This window comes from Saccopteryx leptura, chromosome 10, assembly GCF_036850995.1.
Source record: "Saccopteryx leptura isolate mSacLep1 chromosome 10, mSacLep1_pri_phased_curated, whole genome shotgun sequence".
NCBI classification, from domain to species: domain Eukaryota; kingdom Metazoa; phylum Chordata; class Mammalia; order Chiroptera; family Emballonuridae; genus Saccopteryx; species Saccopteryx leptura.
In genome coordinates, this window is record NC_089512.1 from 37,518,921 (window position 1) to 37,542,110 (window position 23,190).

General features: G+C 40.8%; 1 protein-coding gene across 5 annotated transcripts in view; it reads right to left on the minus strand.

Annotated features, from left to right (window-relative positions):
* Positions 1-22,057, minus strand: part of TOPBP1 (DNA topoisomerase II binding protein 1) — a 55,954-nt gene extending 33,897 nt beyond the window's left edge. The window contains exons 1-12 of one of the 5 annotated variants that reach the window (XM_066350469.1): positions 21,818-22,057; positions 21,151-21,241; positions 17,773-17,907; positions 15,465-15,608; positions 13,705-13,886; positions 11,998-12,194; positions 9,390-9,569; positions 8,498-8,643; positions 4,198-4,361; positions 3,802-4,049; positions 2,234-2,574; positions 1,389-1,561 (exon numbers count right to left, since the gene is read on the minus strand). In XM_066350469.1, coding sequence (XP_066206566.1) covers positions 1,389-1,561; positions 2,234-2,574; positions 3,802-4,049; positions 4,198-4,361; positions 8,498-8,643; positions 9,390-9,569; positions 11,998-12,194; positions 13,705-13,886; positions 15,465-15,608; positions 17,773-17,907; positions 21,151-21,234 — 1,994 coding nt within the window. In that variant the 5' untranslated portion in view covers positions 21,235-21,241; positions 21,818-22,057. Of the gene's footprint in view, positions 1-1,388; positions 1,562-2,233; positions 2,575-3,801; positions 4,050-4,197; positions 4,362-8,497; positions 8,659-9,389; positions 9,570-11,997; positions 12,195-13,704; positions 13,887-15,464; positions 15,609-17,103; positions 17,269-17,772; positions 17,908-21,150; positions 21,259-21,817 lie in introns of those variants that run through there. The other 4 variants (XM_066350466.1, XM_066350467.1, XM_066350471.1 and 1 more) reach the window with 4 other exon arrangements.
* Positions 22,058-23,190: the final 1,133 nt, after the last annotated feature.

The following is a 23,190-nucleotide window of genomic DNA, read 5'->3' on the forward strand; positions in this document are numbered from 1 at the left end:
CTGATACTTTTCTCTCCTCTCTACCTCCTCCCTCTGTAAATCAATAAATAAAATCTTAAAAAAAAAAAAAAAAGAAAAAGCCTGACCAGGCGGTGGCACAGTGAATAGAGCATCGACCTGGGACATGGAGCACCCAGGTTCAAAACCTCGAGGTCACCAGCTTGAGAGCAGGCTCATCCAACTTGAGCGTGGACTCGCCAGCTTGAGCATAGGGTTGCTCACTTGAGTGTGGGATCATAGACATAACCCCATGGTTACTGGCTTGAAGCCAAAGGTCATTTGCTTAAGCCCAAGGTTGCTGGCTTGAGCTAGGGGTCACTGGCTCATATAAGAAGCAATCAATGAACAACTGAAGTGCCACAATTACGAGTTGATACTTCTCATCTCTCTCCCGGCCTGTCTCCTGGCTCTTGCTTAAAAAAATAATTATTATAATAATAATAATTTTAGAGAGAGAGGAAGTGGGAGGAGAGGAGGAAGAGGGAGGGAGAGAGGGGAAGCAAGGAAGAGAGGGAGAAAGAAAAATATCAATTTGTTATTCCAGCCTGACCAGGCGGTGGCGCAGTGGATAGAGCGTCCGACTGGGATGCAGACGACCCAGGTTCGAGACCCCGAGGTCACCAGCTTGAGCGCGGGCTCCTCTGGTTTGAGCAAAAGTTCACCAGCTTGGACCCAAGGTTGCTGGCTCCAGAAAGGGGTTACTCAGTCTGCTGAAGGCCAGCAGTCAAGGCACATATGAGAAAGCAATCAATGAACAACTAAGGTGTCGTAATGCGCAATGAGAAACTAATGATTGATGCTTCTCATCTCTCCGTCCCTGTCTATCCCTCTCTCTGACTCTCTCTCTGTCTCTGTTAAAAAAAAATTAAAGTAAAATGAATAAAGTCTTTAAAAAAAATTTTGTTATTTCTCTTATTCATGATTCATTTACACTTACGGATATGTTTCTACTTCCTTTTAAATCAGCCACCATCTAGTGTTCACTTAGGGTTAAGCTGAATTTGGAAGCAAATTTAAATTTATTTTCTTTCTTCCAAAGTATATATTAATTATTCCCACTTAATATTTGCATTTCTGGCTGAAAACCAGAGGCAAAATGCATATATAATGAAAAAGAATAATCAAACATCAGCACATGGAAGAAAATAATGTTTAGATAAGCAATATTCAACGACAGCGCACATATCAGGTTTAAATAGTCCCTTTCCTGGTAGGTCAGGTGTCCGTCTGGTAGCATGTCCCCCTCTCCCTTTGAGCCACCACATAGGTACACTCATACTATCCACAAATATTTTAAAGACACCCAGTCAAATTCTAATTGGAATGCTCTCCAATAAGTCAAAACAAAAGTACATTAAGACAGCAGGTACACTAAAAACATTACATACCTTGCTCCAAGGAAGTTTGCTAAGAATGTCAATGAATCTTTTTCTGCTCCTGTATACTGGCTGAACGAAATAACACAATCCTCTAACGGAGTCATTCCTTCCATCACTGGGACTGGCTTGAAGAGAGGACTTAACTTTGGATCAATTAAAGTCTGACAGTCTACACAAGTCACCTTTAAAAACAAGAGAAACAATAACATAACCTGAAAACAATAACCTGAAATAAACAACCAGTGGTCAACCCTGGTTCAGTTACAGTAGCAGTAACTTTAGATGAAAAGCAATTCTACTTTAATACAAACTTGTATATGCCTATGCTCAATACATTTCAAATTGTAATATGTTATAGATATCAATTCTTTATATTAAATATTACATTATAAAATATTAAGGATATTAAAATCAAACTTACTGAAATTATTGAATACTGCTTCAAATTTAATTTCTTTTGATGTTAGTTTATAATTTTTTTCTAATTCTCAGAAAGTTAAAAAAAAAATCAAAGGTGAAATTACCAGTGATAAACCAACAAGATGGGAGTAACACAAAAGTGCATGTCATGCTTTGTGAGGAAATGGAAAGATATAATTTTATGAGATGACCTGGAGTAACTTCCTAACAAGAAATGTTGCTGCTTTGGCCCCTGGAGAATAATAACCTCTACTCTACCAGGATTAGGACCAAGGAGTTTGAACATTTTTATATTTTAGAATTCCCTGTGCTAAAAGCAAAATCCAGCCACTGCCCCTACCCAAACACCAATATACTTACATTGAACTGCCTAAGAAATAAACATTAACGCCCTTGGCATTCAGATATCTTTCAACTGCTACAGTATTTCTTACCAGCCATGTATTTGTAACAACTTCTCCCACCGTGGCTTCTATGTCAGACCCCAGCAGAGGAACCACAGCATAATCAGCAACCATTCTGCTCTGAAGGGATACAATTTTTCCAGCATTTTCTCTTATGGCAGTTACAATGCAAGATTCATTTTCATGATTAAAACCCAAAACAAGGAAACTCTTCTGGCTAAATAAACCTTCTTCAGTAATTGTAGAAGATTCAGGGAGGCAGTGACTGACAGATTGGTTTTCTTCTTGCAGAGAAATATGAGTAGAATCATCAAAAGGCTCAACATGAGTGGTATCATTAAAAACCCCAACTTTAGATTTTGCAGCTTCAACTGGAAGAGAAAAAGAAATGTTTTCTAACAGATAATTCATCTTATATAGTTGAAGTTTATTTCCTAGCAAGGATATTAAGGTAGCATGGAGCCTGAGGACTGTGACTTCTCTTACAAACTGAGGCTTTTATAAGTACACAAGGCATAAAGGATACAAACCCACCCTATCTTCTGGCTTACCAAAATGTTATTAATATTACCGTGTTTCATTAGAAGGGACAACACAGGCCCTGGCTGGTTTGCTCAGTGGGTAGAGCATTGGCCTGGTATGCAGATGTCCCGGGTTTGATCCCCAGTTTCAGTGTGCGAACGTCCCGGGTTTGATCCTCAGTCAGGGCACACATGAGAAGCAACCATCTGCTTCTCTCCCACCCTTCTCTCTCTTCATTCTTCCTCTCCTGCAGCCAGGTGCTTAACTGGTTCAAGCAGCAGTCCCAGGTGCTGAGGATAGCTCTGCTGATTTGAGCACTGGCCCCAAATGGGGCTGCCAGGTGGACCAGGTTGGGGTGCATGCAGGAGTCTATCATTCTACATTCCCTTCTCTTAAAAAAAAAGTTCACATTGTTGCAAACTTACACAAACCAACTGATACCAGATATAAAACAGATCAAGGTGGAGCCCCTGAGTTGAAGAGAGAAGAGGGGGTGTAAGAGGTTTCAGAACCTCTTAGCTTTGCCCACTTAGAGAATGTAACAAACATAAAACTTTAAGCAAAGAAATAGTTTAACTTAAAATCTAAAAAACCTGGCAGAAATTACATATGAATGAATACTATTAAAATCTTTTTTTTTTTTTGCAGGGCGGGGGGGGGGTAGAGAGAGGGACAGAGATGAACAGACAGACAGGGAGAGAGAGAGAAGCACCAACTCATAGTTGCAGCACCTTAGTTATTCATTGATTGCTTTCTTATATATGCCTTGACAAGGAGGTGGTGGGGGTGGTGTTCCAGCAGAGCAATTAACCCCTTGCTCTAGCCAGTGACCTTGGAATCAAGCCAGCGACCTTGGGTTTCAGCCGGCAACCTTTGGGCTCAATCCAGGCACCATGGGGTCATGTTTATGATTCCATGTTCAAGCCGGCGAGCCCGCACTCAGGCTGGCGACCTCAGGGTTTCGAACCTGGGTCCTCAGCATCCCAGGTCAATGCTCTATACATTGAACCACCACCTGGTCAGGCCTAAAATATATAGTTCTTAATGACTATAAATACTAATCAACTATTTCTTACCTACTGTTGAATTATTATTTACATATTGAGAGAGCAGATCTTCATCGGCTTGTTCATGCTTTTCAACAGGAACATAGTCTTTCTTGGAGAAGCTGCTGTTCTTTTTTAAAAGGGCTGTTTTACTTTCAGGTTGATCTGAAACTTGAATTTCCACTGGCTGGTAACTAGCATGGATATACGGCTCTTCAGGAAGCATATAACCTTTACTAAAACACTCTAGTAGCCATTTTGCTCCCACTACATGAGGCCTACGAAAATAGCACATAGTTATATATTAGTTTAAATTATAAAGAGCATCATCCACCTTGCCATGCAGTTTCCAAAATTACACAAACATGCAATTTTAAGAAAAATTATTATAAATAGAAATTGCTTTGCATTAAAAACAGATAAAACCTGTGGACTGATTTATCCCAAAACTGCTTCAATTCATCGTCATAATCTCCCACGATCACATGAGTCACGTCTTCATTGAGCTGGTTAAAACGAACTCCACCTCCACTGTTAATGAGCCTTCTCAATTTATCCAGTTTTCTGCCACTAAAACCGCAAAGGTATATCTGCAAAGAAAGAAAATATTTACTTTAGATCAGCCATTTTCAACCTTTTTCTTCTCATGGCACACATAAACTAATTACTAAAATTCTGTGGCACACACAAAAATATATTTTTTGCCAATCTGACAAAAAAACAAACACCAGGTACAATTTTGATTCATTCAGATGAGATGGCTATTGTGTTGGCCGCTGTCATTTTTTATTTTACAGTCTAAGTCTTTGAAAAGAGGTCAGTGCCTCTGATAAAATATATAGTCAAGTATTCCATGCTTAAAAAATTATGGCAGCACACGGTTTGAAAATCACTGCTTTACAATAATGCATGATGTTTATTTCTCTCAAGTAACACAATTATTAAAAATATGTATCAAAATCTACTGTGTGTAAATAAGACAATGTTTTGTACATTTAAGATATATTGAGGACTATATTGGATTTCTTAAACAATTTTGAAATTTTGAGTTTTATCACTTCATTATTCCACAGCATTATTTTCCTTCACAGTAGATACTTGATAATTATTTTGATGCTTTAAATAAAATAAAAGACAAAATTCAATTATCTTCTGAATATTGGTACACAGTAATATTTTTAAAACACAGACAGCTTCTTAAAGATCTTACTACTTGTAAATTTTAAAATAGTTACAGAAACAAGCGAGTTAAATGTATGAATTCAGAAAGCTAGGCTTAAATTTTGGTTCAGTGGCAAGTTACTTAGGCTATTTAAACCAATTTCCTTACCTATAAATCAAGATCTCTTTTTCAGAGTTCATTTAACAAGAAAATTTAAGTCAAAAAATGAGCACTGCTTTGTGGATAATACTTATACAATAATTTATTTTTAAATATATACAGTGTGTCCGTAAAGTCATGGTGCACTTTTGACCGGTCACAGGAAAGCAACAAAAGACGATAGAAATGTGAAATCTGCACCAAATAAAAGGAAAACCCTCCCAGTTTCTGTAGGATGATGTGGCAGCATGTGCGCATGCACAGATGATGATGTAACACCGTGTATACAGCGGAGCAGCCCACAGCCATGCCAGTCAAGATGTGGACGGTACAGAGGAAAGTTCAGTGTGTTCTGTGGCTCGCTAAATTCAAATCCGTGACCAAAAGTGCAACGTGAATATCGGCGTGTTTATAACGAAGCGCCACCACATGGGAATAACATTACTCGGTGGGATAAGCAATTGAAGGAAACCGGCAGTTTGGTGGAGAAACCCCGTTCTGGTAGGCCATCAGTCAGTGACGAGTCTGTAGACACTATACGAGATAGCTACCTAAGGAGCCCTAAAAAATCTGTGCGTGAGCCCACATCGAACTGCACTGAATAGGTATGAAACTGGGAGGGTTTTCCTTTTATTTGGTGCAGATTTCACATTTCTATCATCTTTTGTTGCTTTCCTGTGACTGGTCAAAAGTGCACCATGACTTTACAGACACACTGTATTTAAACCAATTTAATCAATACAAACATCTTTTTCATCTCTATTTAATATATCTTTTAAGTTTCTTATTGAATGAGAAATCTATTCCTAACTGCACTTATATCCCAAACTAACCTCCATTACTAGTATTTTAACAAAAATCAGAAATATACACTTTCTATAAGTAAACAAATAAAGTCAGTCATATCCAGAATTAGGATAGTCTACGATAAAAGATTATACATTTTCTGTTCTACCACTAAGTTGATAAGTTTTAATTAAAAGTATAGAAGGGGCCCTGGCCGGTTGGCTCAGCGGTAGAGCGTCGGCCTGGTGTGCGGGGGACCCGGGTTCGATTCCCGGCCAGGGCACATAGGAGAAGTGCCCATTTGCTTCTCCATCCCCGCCCCCTTCCTCTCTGTCTCTCTCTTCCCCTCCCGCAGCCAAGGCTCCATTGGAGCAAAGATGGCCCGGGCGCTGGGGATGGCTCCTTGGCCTCTGCCCCAGGCGCTAGAGTGGCTCTGGTCGTGGCAGAGCGACGCCCCGGAGGGGCAGAGCGTTGCCCCCTGGTGGGCGTGCCGGGTGGATCCCGGTTGGGCGCATGCGGGAGTCTGTCTGACTGTCTCTCCCAGTTTCCAGCTTCAGAAAAATACAAAATAAATAAATAAATAAATAAAATAAAATAAAAGTATAGAAGGGTAAGGTGATTTGACCCATTTCCTTTCTTAATAATAAAACAGGATTAAATCTTTGCTACTCTTTGAGAATTAATGCACAGCCTATTCATTCTATAAGTAGGAATATATTAAGTGTTCAGCTCCAAGCGATATACAGCATATGCTATTTCAACAAAGGCACTTACAATATAGTCGTAAACTAAAAAAATTAAATATCCCAAGAGATATTAAACTAAGCAGTGGGTCTAATGATTAAAAATACAGAATTTGGAGTAGATGGCTAGTAACTTAAGGTCTGTGACTCTGAATAAGTATTTTAATCCTCTAAGTCTCAAGCTCAGGATAATATCCATTTTAGAATTATATGTGGGAATTAATGAGATTACATACATATTAATAATATAAATAAAAAGATTGCAAAGTGTTTAGCATATTATAAACACTTAAAAATCCATTAAGTGGTTCAGAAACTAAGTGATCTCAAAATATATTACAGAGGTCCTCGGGTTACGACTTTTTTTTTTTTTTTTACAGAGAGAGAGTCAAAGAGAGGGATAGATAGGGACAGACAGACAGGAATGGAGAGAGATGAGAAGCATCAATCATCAGTTTTTCCTTGCGACACCTTAGTTGTTCATTGATTGCTTTTTCATATGTGCCTTGACTGTGGGCCTTCAGCAGACCAAGCAACCACTTGCTCAAGCCAGCGACCTTGGGTCCAAGCTGGTGAGCTTTGCTCAAACCACATGAGCCCACACTCAAGCTGGCGACCTCGGGGTCTCGAACCTCGGTCCTCTGCATCTCAGTCCGATGCTCTATCCACTGTGCCACCGCCTGGTCAGGTGGGTTATGACAGTTCTGACATATAACGTTTGAGTTTACGATGGTCACTCCCATAAAAACTTAAAATAATTGAGATGAGTTTCGGCTTATGTCATCAGCATTGTACGTACGGACTACCTGGGCAAACTACATAGTTTGGTTGCGTGCAGCAGAATACACAGTACAGTGTACAGTACAGTATATTTATGTTCTTTTCATTTTTCTGTGGCTTAGTTGTGTTTTAATATTCTAGATTATGATTTTACAACCATGTTAGGATAGGTAAGTGACTTAGGCTAGGGCAGTTGTCAGCAAACTGCAGCTCATGAGTCACATGCGGCTCTTTGGCCCCTTGAGTGTGGCTCTTCCACAAAATACCACGTGCAGGCGCTACCTCGATAAGAAATGTACCTACCTATATAGTTTAAGTTTAAAACATTTGGCTCTCAAAAGAAATTTTTTTTTTTTTTGTGACAGTGACAGAGAGTCAGAGAGAGGGACAGATAGGGATAGACAGAAAGGGAGAGAGATGAGAAGAATCAATTCTTCATTGCGGCAACTCAGTTGTTCAGTGAATGTTTTCTCACATATGCCCTGACTGGGGGGCTCCAGCAGACCAAGTGACCCCCTGCTTGAGCCAGCGACCTTGGGCTCAAGCTGGTGAGCCTTGCTCAAACCAGATGAGCCCACGCTCAAATTGGCAACTTTGAGGTCTCGAACCTGGGTCCTCCGCGTCCCAGTCCGATGTTCTATCCCCCGCACTACCACCTGGTCAGGCACAAAAGAAATTTCAATCATTGTATTATTGATATTTGGCTCTGTTGACTAATGAGTTTGCTGACCACTGGGCTAGGGTGTATTTTGATTTATACCAAAATTCGGGTTACGTCACTGTTGTAGGAATGGAACTGTGTCTGTCATAACCCGAGGAACCCCTGTAGGTAGGAAGTTTAATGTAGTTAAAGGGTCCAGAGAAGAGTTGAAAACTGATATGGACTTTGAAGGGAATGACAGATGAAGGTATATCCCAGGCAGAGGTACCCTGATAGCCAGAGGATGGGCAAGGTCTAGTAAGTTCATCTGCTTAGACAGTCAGCGGGTTTATGGAGATCAGAAGCAAACCCAACTTTTAAGGATCTTCAAAGTCAGAGTAGGAAGTACTGATATACATTGTCACTTGCTGCAATTATTACATAATAAAGACATACCCGGCAACCATCTAGTAAATCTTCAGGTGCCTGAAATGCACTGACATCCAGATTTTCGAGTGTAGGCTCCACTTTGCTATTAAGGATAGAATTGTATACTGATTCATTTACGCAACTTGCACTGATGTTGGAAATATGGCTGACATCTGAAAGAGTACGACCTACATATTAAACAAAGACGTATACATTTTATGAAGATAAAATATGTTTTCCTATAAATTTTCTTATACACACAGGGCTATGAACAACCTCCAAAGTCAAGATTCAAGTATTTTTACTAAAATCTTGGTGGCAAAGTATGAAAAGGGAAAATAAAACTAAGGTTCATATTTTATTTAAATAAAATATATTTAATATATTTACAATATATTAAATATATTAACAGTGGCTTGCTTTTAAAAATCTGAAGTTGCTGGCTTTAGGTCCAGGAAGCTTACATTTAAAAAACAGTTTATAAACATTTGCTAAACAGCCAACATGTTATCTACAAAATAGTAAGTTTTAAATTTTATATGAATATAGATTATAACAACTGCAGCAAATTGATAAAAAAGGAAATATACCAAAAGTATTTACATATCAGTCAAGTTTTTTAAAAAATAAGTTTTTATTTTAAGTCTTTATCTGTTAGTTTTCTTTTTTTTTTTTCCTGTTAGTTTTCTTAGTTCCTTTAATTATCTGCATTACATCAGGGTATGGAAGAAAGTATGCATTCATTATAAAAAGAATATCAGGAGTTCTGGACTACTTTTTTATTCAATTTGATTATGCAATTATGCTTGAAAGCAGAACAAAAAATGATGGAATTCCCTACTATATCTCCCTGATCCTATTAACAAATCAATTCTTACACAGAAAACTGATTGTTTACTTTAATCCCAATGAGACTTACTATCAAGTCTGTTGACCTGGCCAGCAGGAGTTGAAGTATCCGGCAAAGTGTTTGTTTCTGCTCTAGGCTCTGTCTTGTAAATGGATTCATCTTGACAAAAACCTTTTTCAACACTGTCAAAAAACCATTGCGTGGTCACACAGTGCACATTCCATCGCTTGGCACATTCATATTTTTGACCTATCATGTTCAGTAAGAAAGAGAGAGAAATGCCAACCATTAAACTCTCTTGGAAGAAATATTCAAATTTATGATACATTATTAAAAAACCCACCTGAGGCCCTGGCCGGTTGGCTCAGCGGTAGAGCGTCAGCCTGGTGTGTGGGGGAACCGGGTTCGATTCCCGGTCAGGGCACATAGGAGAAGCGCCCGTTTGCTTCTCTACCCCCCCCCTTCCTCTCTGTCTCTCTCTTCCCCTCCAGCAGCCAAGGCTCCATTGGAGCAAAGATGGCCCGGGCGCTGGGGATGGCTCCTTGGCCTCTGCCCCAGGCGCTAGAGTGGCTCTGGTCGCGGCAGAGGGACGCCCCGGAGGGGCAGAGCATCGCCCCCTGGTGGGCAGAGCGTCGCCCCTGGTGGGTGTGCCGGGTGGATCCTGGTCGGGCGCATGCGGGAGTCTGTCTGACTGTCTCTCCCCGTTTCCAGCTTCAGAAAAATACAAAACAAACAAACAAACAAACAAAAAACCCAAAAAAAACCAAACCCACCTGAGGCCCTGGCTGGTTAGCTCAGTAGGTTAAGAGTATTGTCCCAAAACAACAAGTTTGCAGGTTTGATCCCTGGTCAGTGCACACACGAGAAGCAACCAAAAAAATGCACAACTGAGTGGAACAACAAAAGCTCCCTTTCCCCCGCTCCTTCCTCTGTCTCTCTAAAAATCAATGAAAATGAAGCCTTGGCCAGATAGTTTGGTCAACTGGAGAGTCGTCCTGGAGCTCAGAGGTTGCTGGGTTCGACTTCCCGGTCAGGGCACATACAGGAGCAGCTCCATGTTCCTGTCTCTCTCTCTCAAAACAAAGAAACAAATCCCCCACCTGAGACAAAATTAAAGTTACCAGTAGTACTCTTACCTTTAAATAAGTACATATGCTATGCAAGGGGGTAAATCCCTTACAAAATTATATGGAGACAGAGGCAACTGTAGGATGACTGAAATAATATTAAGACTTCGTTTGAGTGTGGCCTCCATTACTTACTTTCTTTAAACCAGTTTCTTTATTTGTAACATAAGGATAACTCAGAGAATTACATCATTTAATAAGACCACATAAAACAACTGTGAAAACTGCAAATGTTTTCAATATAAAAAAATACCAGTTTTGAGTAGACTACTCCTGTGATCAGATTCTACTTGAAGGCCTGACCAGGCGGTGGCGCAGTGGATAAAGCGTTGGACTGGGATGCAGAGGACCCAGGTTCGAGACCCCAAAGTCGCCAGCTTTAGCGCAGGCTCATCAGGTTAGAGCAAAAGCTCACCAGCTTGGACCCAAGGCCCCTGGCTTAAGCAAGGGGTCACTCGCACTCGGTCTGCTGAAGGCCCGCAGTCAAGGCACATATGAGAAAGCAATCAATGAACAACTAAGGTGTCGCAATGCACAACGAAAAACTAATGATTGATGCTTCTCATCTCTCCGTTCCTGTCTGTCTGTCCCTATCTATCCTTCTCTCTGACTCTCTCTCTGTCTCTGTTAAAAAAAAAAAAAGATTCTACTTGAAGTTCAGGATAGATTTGCAGATAGATAAATTATATATTAAATATATCCTTTTACTGCCTTAAATATATTTTAACACAATGTATTTTGAAACAGTAAAACAGCATTGTAGAGAAATTGAGGTCAATATGTAATAAACAACATTAAATTTTTTTGTTTTTGCATTCTTGAAGCAGGAAATGATCTGCCTTCAGAATCAGAAAATATCAATAGCATTTATTGACTCTACTTATAATTATAGTACCATAACTGGCCATTCCCAAAATTCTGACTAAAGTACAATATGCATTAATTTTAACAATATTTTTCTAATTTTCTTATCTAGGTAGCTGAATAAAACACTGTATAGATATAACAAAAACATTAACAAAATTTTCTCTCATCAACTTGTATATATTTCAAGGGCACTAGTAAAAAATATTCTCCAGAATAGACATAAAATTTATAGGACACCAAACTTAATAGCAACTTTAAGAAATTCTTCTCATTGGTGATATATTCTGCAAAGTGTATCTTCAAGTTAAAACTTGTAGTTAATTCAGTAGAGCTGATTCATTCAATTAAAAACCAAGCCAAGCCTTTAACATGCTTTTAGAAAGAAATGTAATTTAGCATTAGCTATGTCTACTAGCTTTCTTGTTATCCATCCAAATTTCTTGTCCTCTTAAGTATTTGGTAACTATGTAGGGGACTTAAAATTTTTTGTTTTATATTTACTGAATGAGCTGGATAAACACTAGGTTACTAATGATTGTGACTCAAACTATCTTTGTAAGATTTTAGGGAAAAAATATATTAGATTTATGACGTTAGAAGCAAAAACTATTCTGTAAAAAATCTTAAAATGTTAAAAAGTAGAGAAAAATTTGCATTTGTCCATTTGGGAAATCCAGATTTACCTTTTGGTTCTTGTACTATGAGGTGCGTACATTCATTCATTTTCAGCTGGCCCATGTATCGACCTCCATGCTGAACTGTGAGCTGCTGAACTACCTTCCTCTCTGCGCCACACAAGCCAGTCACACAGATTATACAACCAAGAAAAATAGGACACTTGAAGTCTTCCATGCTTATATCAGTATATCTAGTTATTTTTCTGGGGAAAACAAATGATACAAAAGAAAACAATGAACATATTAAATAAATCAGGTAGTTTAAAATTTATCAGAAGAATAATGGCAAACAATATAACTAATACTGTTCAAATTTTTAAAGACTAATTACTTTTAAGAAAAGGGGAACTCACAGACACACTCAGAATTACACTGATTGCTCATCTAGCTTGGCACCATGTCTCTAATAAAAAGTAATGTTTCAGATAGAGTCTCTTAAAACTGTTTTAAGGGAAAGCATTTCATTAACTCTAAGTCCAAGCTAATCAAAGTGGTATATTTTCCAAAATTTTAAGTCTGAATCTCTACTTTGGTTGCCTACTAGAAAAACAGAATTTGAATCCTTTCATATATACCACGAAGTAATAAGCAATGGTTTGGGGTAAAAACCAACAAAAGTTATCAGTCTTTCTTCTGTTGCCATGGTAGGCATGCTGATGAAATAGGGTGGGAATGAGGGTGCCAACGTGGAGACATGACTAGGATGCGCTGGATGGTGTTGAAAGAAGACTGGGAAATCCCTATTTAATTCAAACAGGGGTACCCAGACTTAGGGTTGTTATTCTAATTTTAGGGGAAACTCAATTCCATCCCTTGAAATAGGTTCTAAGCTCCATCAGGACAGAGATGTTATTCAGTTTTGTTCACTATGTATACCTACTACCTACCTCAGGCCAGGAGCATAAAATGGGCTCAATGGTTATTGAATGATTGCACCTATACCCACTTCAGGAGGGAATACAACTGCCAAAATGGTGCCCTGGCTGGTTGGCTCGGTGATAGAGCATCAGCCTGGCATGTGGATGTCCCAGGTTCGATTCCTGGTCAAGGCACACAGGAGAAGCAACCATCTACTTCCCTACTTTCCCTTCAACTCCCTCCTTCCCCTCTCGCAGCCATGGCTCAACTGGTTCGAGTGCATTGGCCCTGGGTGTTGAAGATGGCTCCATGGACCCTCTGCCTCAGGCACTAAAAAAATAGCTTGGTTAAAAGCATGCCCCCAGATGGGCAGAGCACTGGCCCCAGATGGGGGTTTCCAGGTGAATCCCAGTCACCGCGCATGCAGGAGTCTGTCTCTCTATCTCCCCCTCCTCTCACTTGGAAAAACAAACAAACAAAAAGCTTGCCAAAATGGCTAATTTGCTCTCCATGTTAACATATGGGCACACTACTGAAGGATAAGCTGCCATACTGATTTTCCCAACTATTTCACAAACATTTACTGCTGACAATAATTTCATTATCAAAGCATTTCTTACATTGTAGCTAGTGCTAAATCCATAGCCCATTCTATCAACTTCTACCCTAAACACAGCTGCTCAATTCTGATCTTCTGTTTTCATTGGGGAAAAGAATAATGACCCCATTTTAGTCCCTAAATGACAAATCCAAAGAGGATACTATAAAACTTCCCCTATGAAAACCCACAATAACCCAAAATGACTGAACATATCACTTTTTCAAATCTAGAAAATATCTAAATGTCTTTCGTACTGCTTTTGTGACTTCTCCCAAAGCGTTGTTATCCAAGAAGGAAGCAAAATAGGTTTCTTTAGATTTGCAGCAACTAAATATTTCTTGCTACCAACTTCTCCAGCAACAAGGTGAGTTACTGATACATTCAGGTCTCTGTAAACACGTCCACCCATCATTTGTACATATTTATGAACTTCTTCCTGTAGTCCAGAAGAAAATATATTAATACTGAAGCAAACAACCTCTCCTCTATTTTTTATACTATACACCATAAATATTTTGTTGTTAGCTTGAAAACACAAATGTTTCTCACTACCATAAAGTTAAATAATTACTTTTTGAAAATCAATATAAATTATAAATTTTAAAAATAATTACCTCTATACATTATTTCCCTGTTTATCTTTCAACTCCATGAAGTTAATAAATTGTGTAGTTTCTATAACTATGTATTTTAAGTTACCACACATATTTTATATGTTTATTTCACTGATTTTAGAGAGGAAGGGAGTGAGCAGGAGAGAAACAGGAACATCTATTTCTGCATGTGCCCTATCCGGGGATCAAACCGCCAACCTCTGCGCTTCAGGATGCGGTTCTAACCAACAAAGTTACCTGGCCAGGGCACCATACATATTTTAAAATATGTAAATTACATATATAACATAATAGGTACATCTCAGATTCCTTTTTTTTTTTAAGATTAACCATTTGCAGTGAAAAATGTAAGTGATTCAAAAGTAAACTCATTGACTATATAGAAAAAAAACCTGAGTTTTCTTTTAAACTAAAAAGAAAACTTCAACTAGCCAGTTTTCAATAAAAGATTCCACTGTTTTGCCCTTGGCCAGTTGGCTCAGTAGTAGTGTCGGCCCAGCATGTGGAAGTCCCGGGTACAATTTCCAGCCAGGGCACATAGGAGAAGCACCCATCTGTTTCTCCACCCTTCCTCCTCTCCTTTCTCTCTCTCTTCCCCTCCCGCAGCCAAGGCTGTATTGGAACAAAGTTGGACCAGGCGCTGAGGATGGCTCCATGGCCTTCGCCTCAGGCACTAAAAAAATGGCTCTGGTTGCAGTGGGCAATGCCCCAGATGGGCAGAGCACTGCCCCCTGGTGGGCTTGCCAGGTGGATCCTGGTCAGGCGCATGCAGCAGTCTGTCCTCTGCCTCCCCACTCCTCACTTCAGAAAAATACAAAAAAAAAAAAAGATTCCACTGTTTCAATTTATTAAAAAAATAAAAAAGAGGCCCTGTCGGTTAGCTCAGTGGTAGAGCATCGGCCTGGCGTGCGGAAGTCCTGGGTTCAATTCCCGGCCAGGGAACACAGGAGAGGCACCCATCTGCTTCTCCACCCCTCCCCCTCTCCTTCCTCTCTGTCTCTCTCTTCCCCTCCTGCAGCCAAGGCTCCAATGGAGCAAAAGATGGCCCGGGCGCTGGGGATGGCTCCTTGGCCTCTGCCCCAGGCACTAGAGTGGCTCTGGTCGCGACAGAGCGACGCCCCAGATGGGCAGAGCATTGCCCCCTGGTGGGTGTGCCGGGTGGATCCCGGTCAGGCACATGTGGGAGTCTGTCTGACTGCTTCCCCGTTTCCAGCTTCAGAAAAATACAAAAATAATAATAATAATAATAAAATAAAATAAAAATAAAAAAGATATACAGTGTTGTATATTGACTCTGTTATAAGTCATAAACATCAAGTATAAGGTCTTTCAAAGTATGTTCTACACAGAGTAAAATTAAGTATGGAAATATAGATATGCTGATATTCCCTATCACCTACCCTTTTGTCTTTTTCCAGGCTTGTACAAGATACAGTTACATCACACATAACCATATTGTAAACAGGATGTTCAGCTCTTGGGACACATCGCTGGTGGTGCATACAAAATATGACTACTTGAGGACCAACAATTCTGCAGCCAAGCTATTAAAAAAAAACGTTTAGTAAGGCAAGAACTCGTCTTACAAAATTATATTTTGTAATATTTACCACTTCTTTATAGAAGCTAATGTCCACTGCAGAAAAATCCCAAATTGTTACAAGAAAAAAATTAAAGACTATTATATAATTTCTCAGACACACTGCTCGTTAAATACACACACATGTGCACACACAAAAGCAAATCAAACAATGCAGGCTATCAAAAAAATACGCTGGCCCTGGATGGTTGGCTCCGTCTACCCAGCATGTGGATGTCCCAGGTTCAATCCCTGGTCAGAGCACACGTGAGAAGTGACCATCTGCTTATCATCTCCTCCCTTTCCCCTTTCTCTCTCTTCCCCTCTTGCAGCCAGTGGCTAGATTATTTCAAGCATCAGCCCCACGCGCTGAGCATAGCTTGGTTGTTTTGAGCATTGGCCCCCAATGCGTGTTGCTGGGTGGATCCTCCTGGTTGGGGGCACATGCAGGAGTCTGTCTCCCCATCTCCTTTCCTCTCACTTTAAAAAAAGAAAAAAAAAAGAAATAAGCTCCAAGGGCCACATACACTCAAAATTGCCATCAAAATTTTAATCTCTGGGGCCTGGCTGGTTGGCTCAGTGGTAGAGCATCAGCCCAGCATGTGGATGTCCTGGGTTCAATTCCCCATCAGGGCACACAGAAGTGACCATCTGTTTCTCCACCCCTCCCCCTCTTGCTTCTCTTTCTCTCTTCTCCTCCTGCAGCCATGGCTTGATTGGTTCGACTGCATTGGCCCTGAGAGCTGAGGATGGCTCTGTGAAGCGTCCGTCTCAGGTGATAAAAGTAGCTCAGTTATAAGCATGACCCCAGATGGGCAGAGCTTCGGCCCCTGACAAGGGTTTGCCAGGTAGATTCCAATCGGAGTGCATGTCTACGGCCATACCACCCTGAACGCGCCCGATCTCGTCCAATCGGAGTGCATGTGAGAGTCTGTCTCTCTATCTCCCCTCCTCTCACTTGGAAAAGAAGAAAAAAAACTTTTTTTAATCTCTGAAACAGACACAATCTTGATTGGGGCAGGGTATGAATAATAGTCTTATGCTATAATAAGGATCTATCCATATGTACTTCTCAAATGAAGCATCCAGCCAATGAAGCAGTTTAAAATACCTCTTATACCACCAAAAATGTATAATCCTGGGCAGTTTCTACATTTGTGTTTTAAAGACCTTCTCTGCAACTCAGTCTTCCAACAAAGACTTCTCTCAAAATACTGCAGGTTACTAAAAAATGACCTTTCATTGATAATTAACATTAGCACATTCAAGCCAGGCCAAACAGCCTACTGTTGTGAAAATCATAGCATGACTGATTTAAATATCTACAGGGTAAAAGATTAGTTATCTTCTTGGTCAGCCAGAAGAAAATGGAGTGTTTGATGCTACTGATGCTGACAAGCAGTGTTATTTCCAAAAGGAGGGTAAGACCAACAATGCTTCTGGCAAAAGTAGGCACAGACCTTCCATGAATTGTACAGATACTGCATCTACCTACTCTTCTATGTTTTCTTCTCCTTCAAACAAGAATCACTTCTTTGTAATCTGGATGGAATTACAGCCCGTTTATTTTTATTTCAATGCTTCTCTCTTGTCCAGACACCAAAAAAGTAATGAGTCAGTAGACTCTGGAATCAACAAAAAGAAATGAGATGGCTCACTGGTATATCAACAGTACTCATCACCAAAATGTTTCCTTTTAGCATATGATTTTTCAGAGCCTATGCTGTATACTGTATAAGTATAATATATAAGGTACAGGTACTAAAACTCTACCTGCAAGAGCACGTAGAAAAGACAGTAAGTAGTAACCAAGCATTATGTTGAGGCCTTTTCCTGCTCTTTACTATACCTATTTCTCACTGAAATATCCTGCAGTCACACTGAGTTTAAGTGCGGTAGAACTCCATCACTAAAATGCTTCCTTACTTATACTAAGTGAAGTTAAAATCCCTGAAATATAAAAATTACATGTAGCAAAAGCTTATTATCACATAACTAGTCTTTAAAAATATTCTGTTCTCCCCAAAGGATTCCCATGTATGCATAATGAGTAAAGAACTTATGTTCACTGAAGCAAAAACAAACCAAAAAAATACACTGATGAAGGAACGCATTAGAAGTTAGCAAACCTTTCTGAGGTGATCAAAAACAACACCACTAAAAGGGTCACAGATATAAAGTGATCTATCATTCTCCTTTATCTTCAATGCCTCTTCTTCTGTAATAATCTGAAGATATTCTTCTGATTGGAACTCTTTTATTGACTGAAAGAAAAAATGAAATAAGATTGCATCTGAAATTAGTTACTTGTACTTAAGTCCTACAAACACTATCTTTAAAATCCATCTCAAATCCAGCCTTTCGCTATCACCACCTCTCACCTAGCCCTCTGCAGAACCTCTGTCGTTCATTCTCCCTTCTTCGTCCTAAATCTATTCTCCATATGACAGCTAGTAATCTTTTTAACAATCTAAGTCAGGTCATGTCATTCTCTTCTCAAAAACTCCAATGGCTCCTGAGCACACTCAGAATAAAACACATTTCTTACGATGGCCCACAGACCGGAGTCTGGCCCTTGCCTTCTACCTCACCCGTTTTGCTTTTGTTCTAGTCACTTCTGCTTTCTTGCTACAACTGGAACAAGGTGAGGTTCTGCTTTTGTTCCCACTGCCTGGAACATTCTTCTCCCAGGCTTAACCAGACTTGATCCCTCACTTCAATCAGACCTGTTCAAATGCCACCTCATCTGAGATGCCTTTCCTAATCACCTTTCTAAAATACCCTTTTCCTCCAGTCTATGTTCTAGTGAAAAATAAAACTGACATTATGTACTGGTAGTTTTGTTCCCATTGCCTGGAACATTCTTCTCCCAGGCTTAACCAGACTTGATCCCTCACTTCAATCAGACCTGTTCAAATGCCACCTCATCTGAGATGCCTTTCCTAATCACGCCTTCTAAAATACCCTTTTCCTCCAGTCTATGTTCTAGTGAAAAATAAAACTGACATTATGTACTGGTAGTTTTTGTCTATCTCCCATAAAAGAAAGTTTCATGATCTATCATGTTTGCCATCCTATGTGACACACAGGTAAGTGCTTAAATATTTTCTGAACCAATTTCTGAAAAAGCCTTTATGTTAAATAAATACTTAAGAGTGATCCTTTTAAAGTGATTAATGCAGATCATGCCACTCTTCTGATTAAAACCCTCCAGCAGCACTCTATTTCACTGAGAGACGCTCCAAGTCCTTACAATGGCTCACAAGGCCCTACATGACCTCTTTACTTCCTTTCTGAAGCATCCCTTAACATTCTTCCTCCATCCCTTGCTCACCACACTACAGACATACTACTGTTGCACTGACACTCCAAGAACTTTCTCAGGGATCTATCTGGTTGTTCCCTCTGTGTAAAACCTCTTCACCAGATGTTCATGCAGCAAACTATCTCACCACCTTCAAGTATACTTAAATATCATCTCAATAAAGGATATCTTGATCACACTCTACTTAAAATTATAACCTTCTGGTCCCCTCCTTCCCCAACAAACATCTTTAAGACCCCTCAACCTGTTTTGCTTTTTTATCCCATAGCACTTAGCACACTGTCAGATACTATATAGTTTACTCATTTATCATGTCTAATTAAGGTCTATTCCCTCCTGCTAGAAAAGAATGTAAAATGAGAGAGTAGGAACCTTCACCTGCTCTGATCACTGATGTATCCCAAGTACTAGAACAGCACTTATCAGACACTGACACTCATTATTTGCTGAATAAGTGAACTTTAGGGAAAAACCTGCTACAACAGAGCTTCTTAAACTTGAATCACCCTGAGGGTCTTATTAAAATATGGATTCTAATTGGTAAGTGTGAGTTGGGGCCCCAGGTTCTGCATTTATAAGAAACTCTTAAGCCATGCGGATGCTGTTGGGGTCTGTGGGCAGCCAGGCTCCACACTACCCCTAGATCCTCTCATATTACACTGTACATAATAAAACATATTTTAGCCAAAAAATTAACTGTGACTTGTAGAGGACTGATGTCAAAAATTTTCCACACAAAAGGTCTACTCTGGTTAGTAAAGAAAGCATCCTAAGCCAGACCAGGCAGGGGCACAGTGGATAGAGTGTTGGCTAGGACGAGTGGTGGGACTCAGCGGTTTGCACTGGTTTGGCAGAACTGATACCTAATTATTTGTTGAATTCCACGAGCCAGTCGTTAAAATGGCACTTATAATCAGCCACCCAATGTGCAAATCACAAATTTACATTTCTTACTTTTTTTAACGTTCATCTGTGCAACAGCATATTCTAAGCACTTGTAGTAATGTTCATTCTGTCCATAGGTGAAAAAAATTGCAAGTAAGGATGCCAACCAAGAAGCAATGTGGAGCATGACCAGGCAGTGGCACAGTGTCGAACCGGGATGCAGAGAACCCAGGTTCGAGGCCCAGAGGTTGCAGGCTTGAGCGCGGGCTCATCTGGTTTGAGCACAGCTCACTCACTTGAACCCAGGGTCATTGGCTTGAGCAAGGAGTTACTCAGTCTGCTGTAGCCCCCACCACCACCACCCCACCCCATCCAGGCACATATGAGAAAGTAATCAATGAACAACTAAGGTGCTACAATGAAGAACTGATGCTTCTCATCTCTCCCCCTTCCTGTCTGTCTGTCCTTCTTTCTGTCTCTCACACACACACACACAAAAAAAGAAGCAATGTGGAAATATCTTAAATAACACCTTTATTGTTCTTTTTGTCAGGTATTATTTAATATTCTTTCATTAACATTTTAAAACCCTGTCTAAGAACATAATCTAGTTTTGTGTACCTTTTATTGTATTAAAGTACTAAATGCATGAAATAATAAACTACCTTTTGGTATATCATTTTTTTTATACTTAAAACAGTCATTAGGGCAAAGAACCGGTTGTTTATTTGAATCCCACCACTACCTGGGATGCAGAGGACTCAGGTTCGAAACCCCGAGGTCACCAGCTTCTGCATAGAATCATAGACATGGCCCAATGGTTGCTTGTGTGAGCTCAAGTTCACTGGCTCAGCTGGAGCCCCCCAGTCATGGCACATATGAGAAAGCAATGAATGAACTAAAGTGCCGCAACAAAGAATTGATGCTTCTCATCTCTCTCCCTTCCTGTCTGTCTGTCCCTATCTGTCCCTCTCTCTGTCTCTCTATATAAAAAAACTTAAAAGAAAAAAAGAATAAAAATAAAACAAAGAAAAAAGCAACTTAATTTCTAAGAACAGGTCTGCTACTCTCAATAAAAATATCATAACTTAAAGCCCTCAAATATATCATACTATACTTAAATTATTTCAAAAATATGTAACAATGATATATCTATATTAATGGAGATTACAGTTAAACTATGTATTATGAAAATAAAATAACTATTACCAAGACATAAAAGCCCAATAAATCAAAAATTCTAAATCCAAGAAAATAAATTCAAAGCATCAAACAAGATATTTTCAACTGTTCTTACCTCAAGAGCTTTATGAAAACATTCGGAATTGTCTGAAGACTTTAAAAACTTCACAAAAAACGGTTCTTTGTCATTTCTGGACATTTTTGAACTGTCAAAATAAGGGAACTATTAACAAGAACAAAAAACACATTATGCATAATGTGTTGAATGCTTAAAGCGCCTATTTTTCTGCACAAACAAGAATGCCTAAGGACGGAGTTTGGCCTTGTCCATGAATTCATCCACCTTGTAAGAAATGCTGGAATGTGAGTACAGTCAAGGAAAAAATACACCACCACCAGTCCTTGCAAGACGGAGAACGAAATCAACAACCCTAGATTGACTACACTGAGGGCCTTTGCTCAGGGCCTTAAGTTCGCAATGAACAATCAATTGCATTTAACTTAAGAGCACATGAAAGAGCGTTTCTGCGAGGAACCCACAGCCCTGGAAGTTTGCTCACCCCCCAGTACACGGGCTTTAAACACAAACGTGCAAGCCAGGCAGCACGGCCGTGCCCCCTCAAAGGCCGGCCGCTCCTGCTCCCCGGCTCCCCGGGAAAGGCCGTGCTCGCGGCCCAGCCGCGGCCGCAGCCGCACCCTCCCCGGAGTCACAGCCGCAGCCGCGGGTTACTAGGGCAGGAAGCCAGGGCCCAGAAGGCCGGAGTGGGCGCCGCGACCCCCACCTGGGATGGGGAAGGAGCCGGGTCTTCTCTCCGCGCTTCACTCACTCCCGTGGAGTCAGGGGGTTTGGGGGCAGCGAGTGGGGGCGCGCGCGGCCCACAGGAGAGCGGCTGGGGTTGGGCGCCAGGCCGGCGCACACCCACCGCACCCCGCGGCGCCCCCACTCCGAAACAAACTTAGCACCCGGAACTTGCCGAGACCCAAACCACCTTTCGCGCCAACCGCGCGGACGCGCTCACCTCTTCCGGCGGAAGTGACATCATTGCCGCTGCTGGAGGAGGGTGAAGTCCTCCAAAGTAGTGGCGGGTCTTCGAGGTGGCTCTGTACCCGGCAGGCGGTGGGCTGTTGGGTTCGGGGGAAGGCTCGGTTCGGACCTCCTGGGGTTTAAGGTTTTGAAGGGCGGTCTTGGGCTCTGCAGGGAGGTGGCCTAGCACCCGGGGCTCAGGGGGTGTGGCCGCGGGCCAGAAGTACCTTAGAGGAGGTCCTAAAACATCAAATATCAAGCATAAAGACAAGGTTAAAAGAGCCGTTCCTAATTAATTTTTCACACCTGCCGTAGGCCTGGCAGCGCAGCAGAAACCATATATTACCATCCATAACAACTCTAAGAGGCAAATAGTGGTGTTTTCATTTTACAGATGTAAAAGCTGAGGCCTAGAAAGTTAAATGATGTGTCCAAGGTCACACAGTTAAGTGGTAAAGATGTCAGCCAAGTGTTGCTGACTTGTGCAGGAAAAAGGGTTCTATGGAAAGTAAACTAACAGGGTGATCTGATCATAAATTCCTAACTGGGAAGATCATGATGGGTAGTCCACCCAGGCAGCTAGCTAACTTTTGTAAAAGACATCTTTAACTTAGGAAAGCCTTGCCCGTTGCTTCTGCACCTCCAGGTTGACACACCTTTGAAATGCCCCCTTTCAGTAGTGCCCTCCTTTTCAGACTCCTCCTTATGAAGTGTGAATCTTAACTATCCTGTAGTCTGATCTGGGCCTTGCTTTCTCCCACATGCATGTAATCATCCTCATATCCCCCCACCCCCACCCCCTTAATATCAAATGCTTAAAAGCAACTGAAAACTGTTAGCCTCTAGTCTCAGAAGCATTTCTCTCAGTCTAGTGAGATCTTGCTTCCAGGTGTATCCTTTTTGGCTCAAAAATTTTCTACAGGTTTGGATGTTCTTGTGTGTCCACAGACTACACAGACACAGTTCTTTCCCCTCCAGTGTAGCAAGAATATAATCACTGCCTACCACAGTCGAGAGGGCTGTAGGGAAGAAAGATGTGAGGATGACTAGAGCTACACACCTAGTGCAAAGAGGTCTTTGTCAAGATTGTCAGTGCCCCCCCAGCACCACTTTTCCCCTTCAGTGAGTACA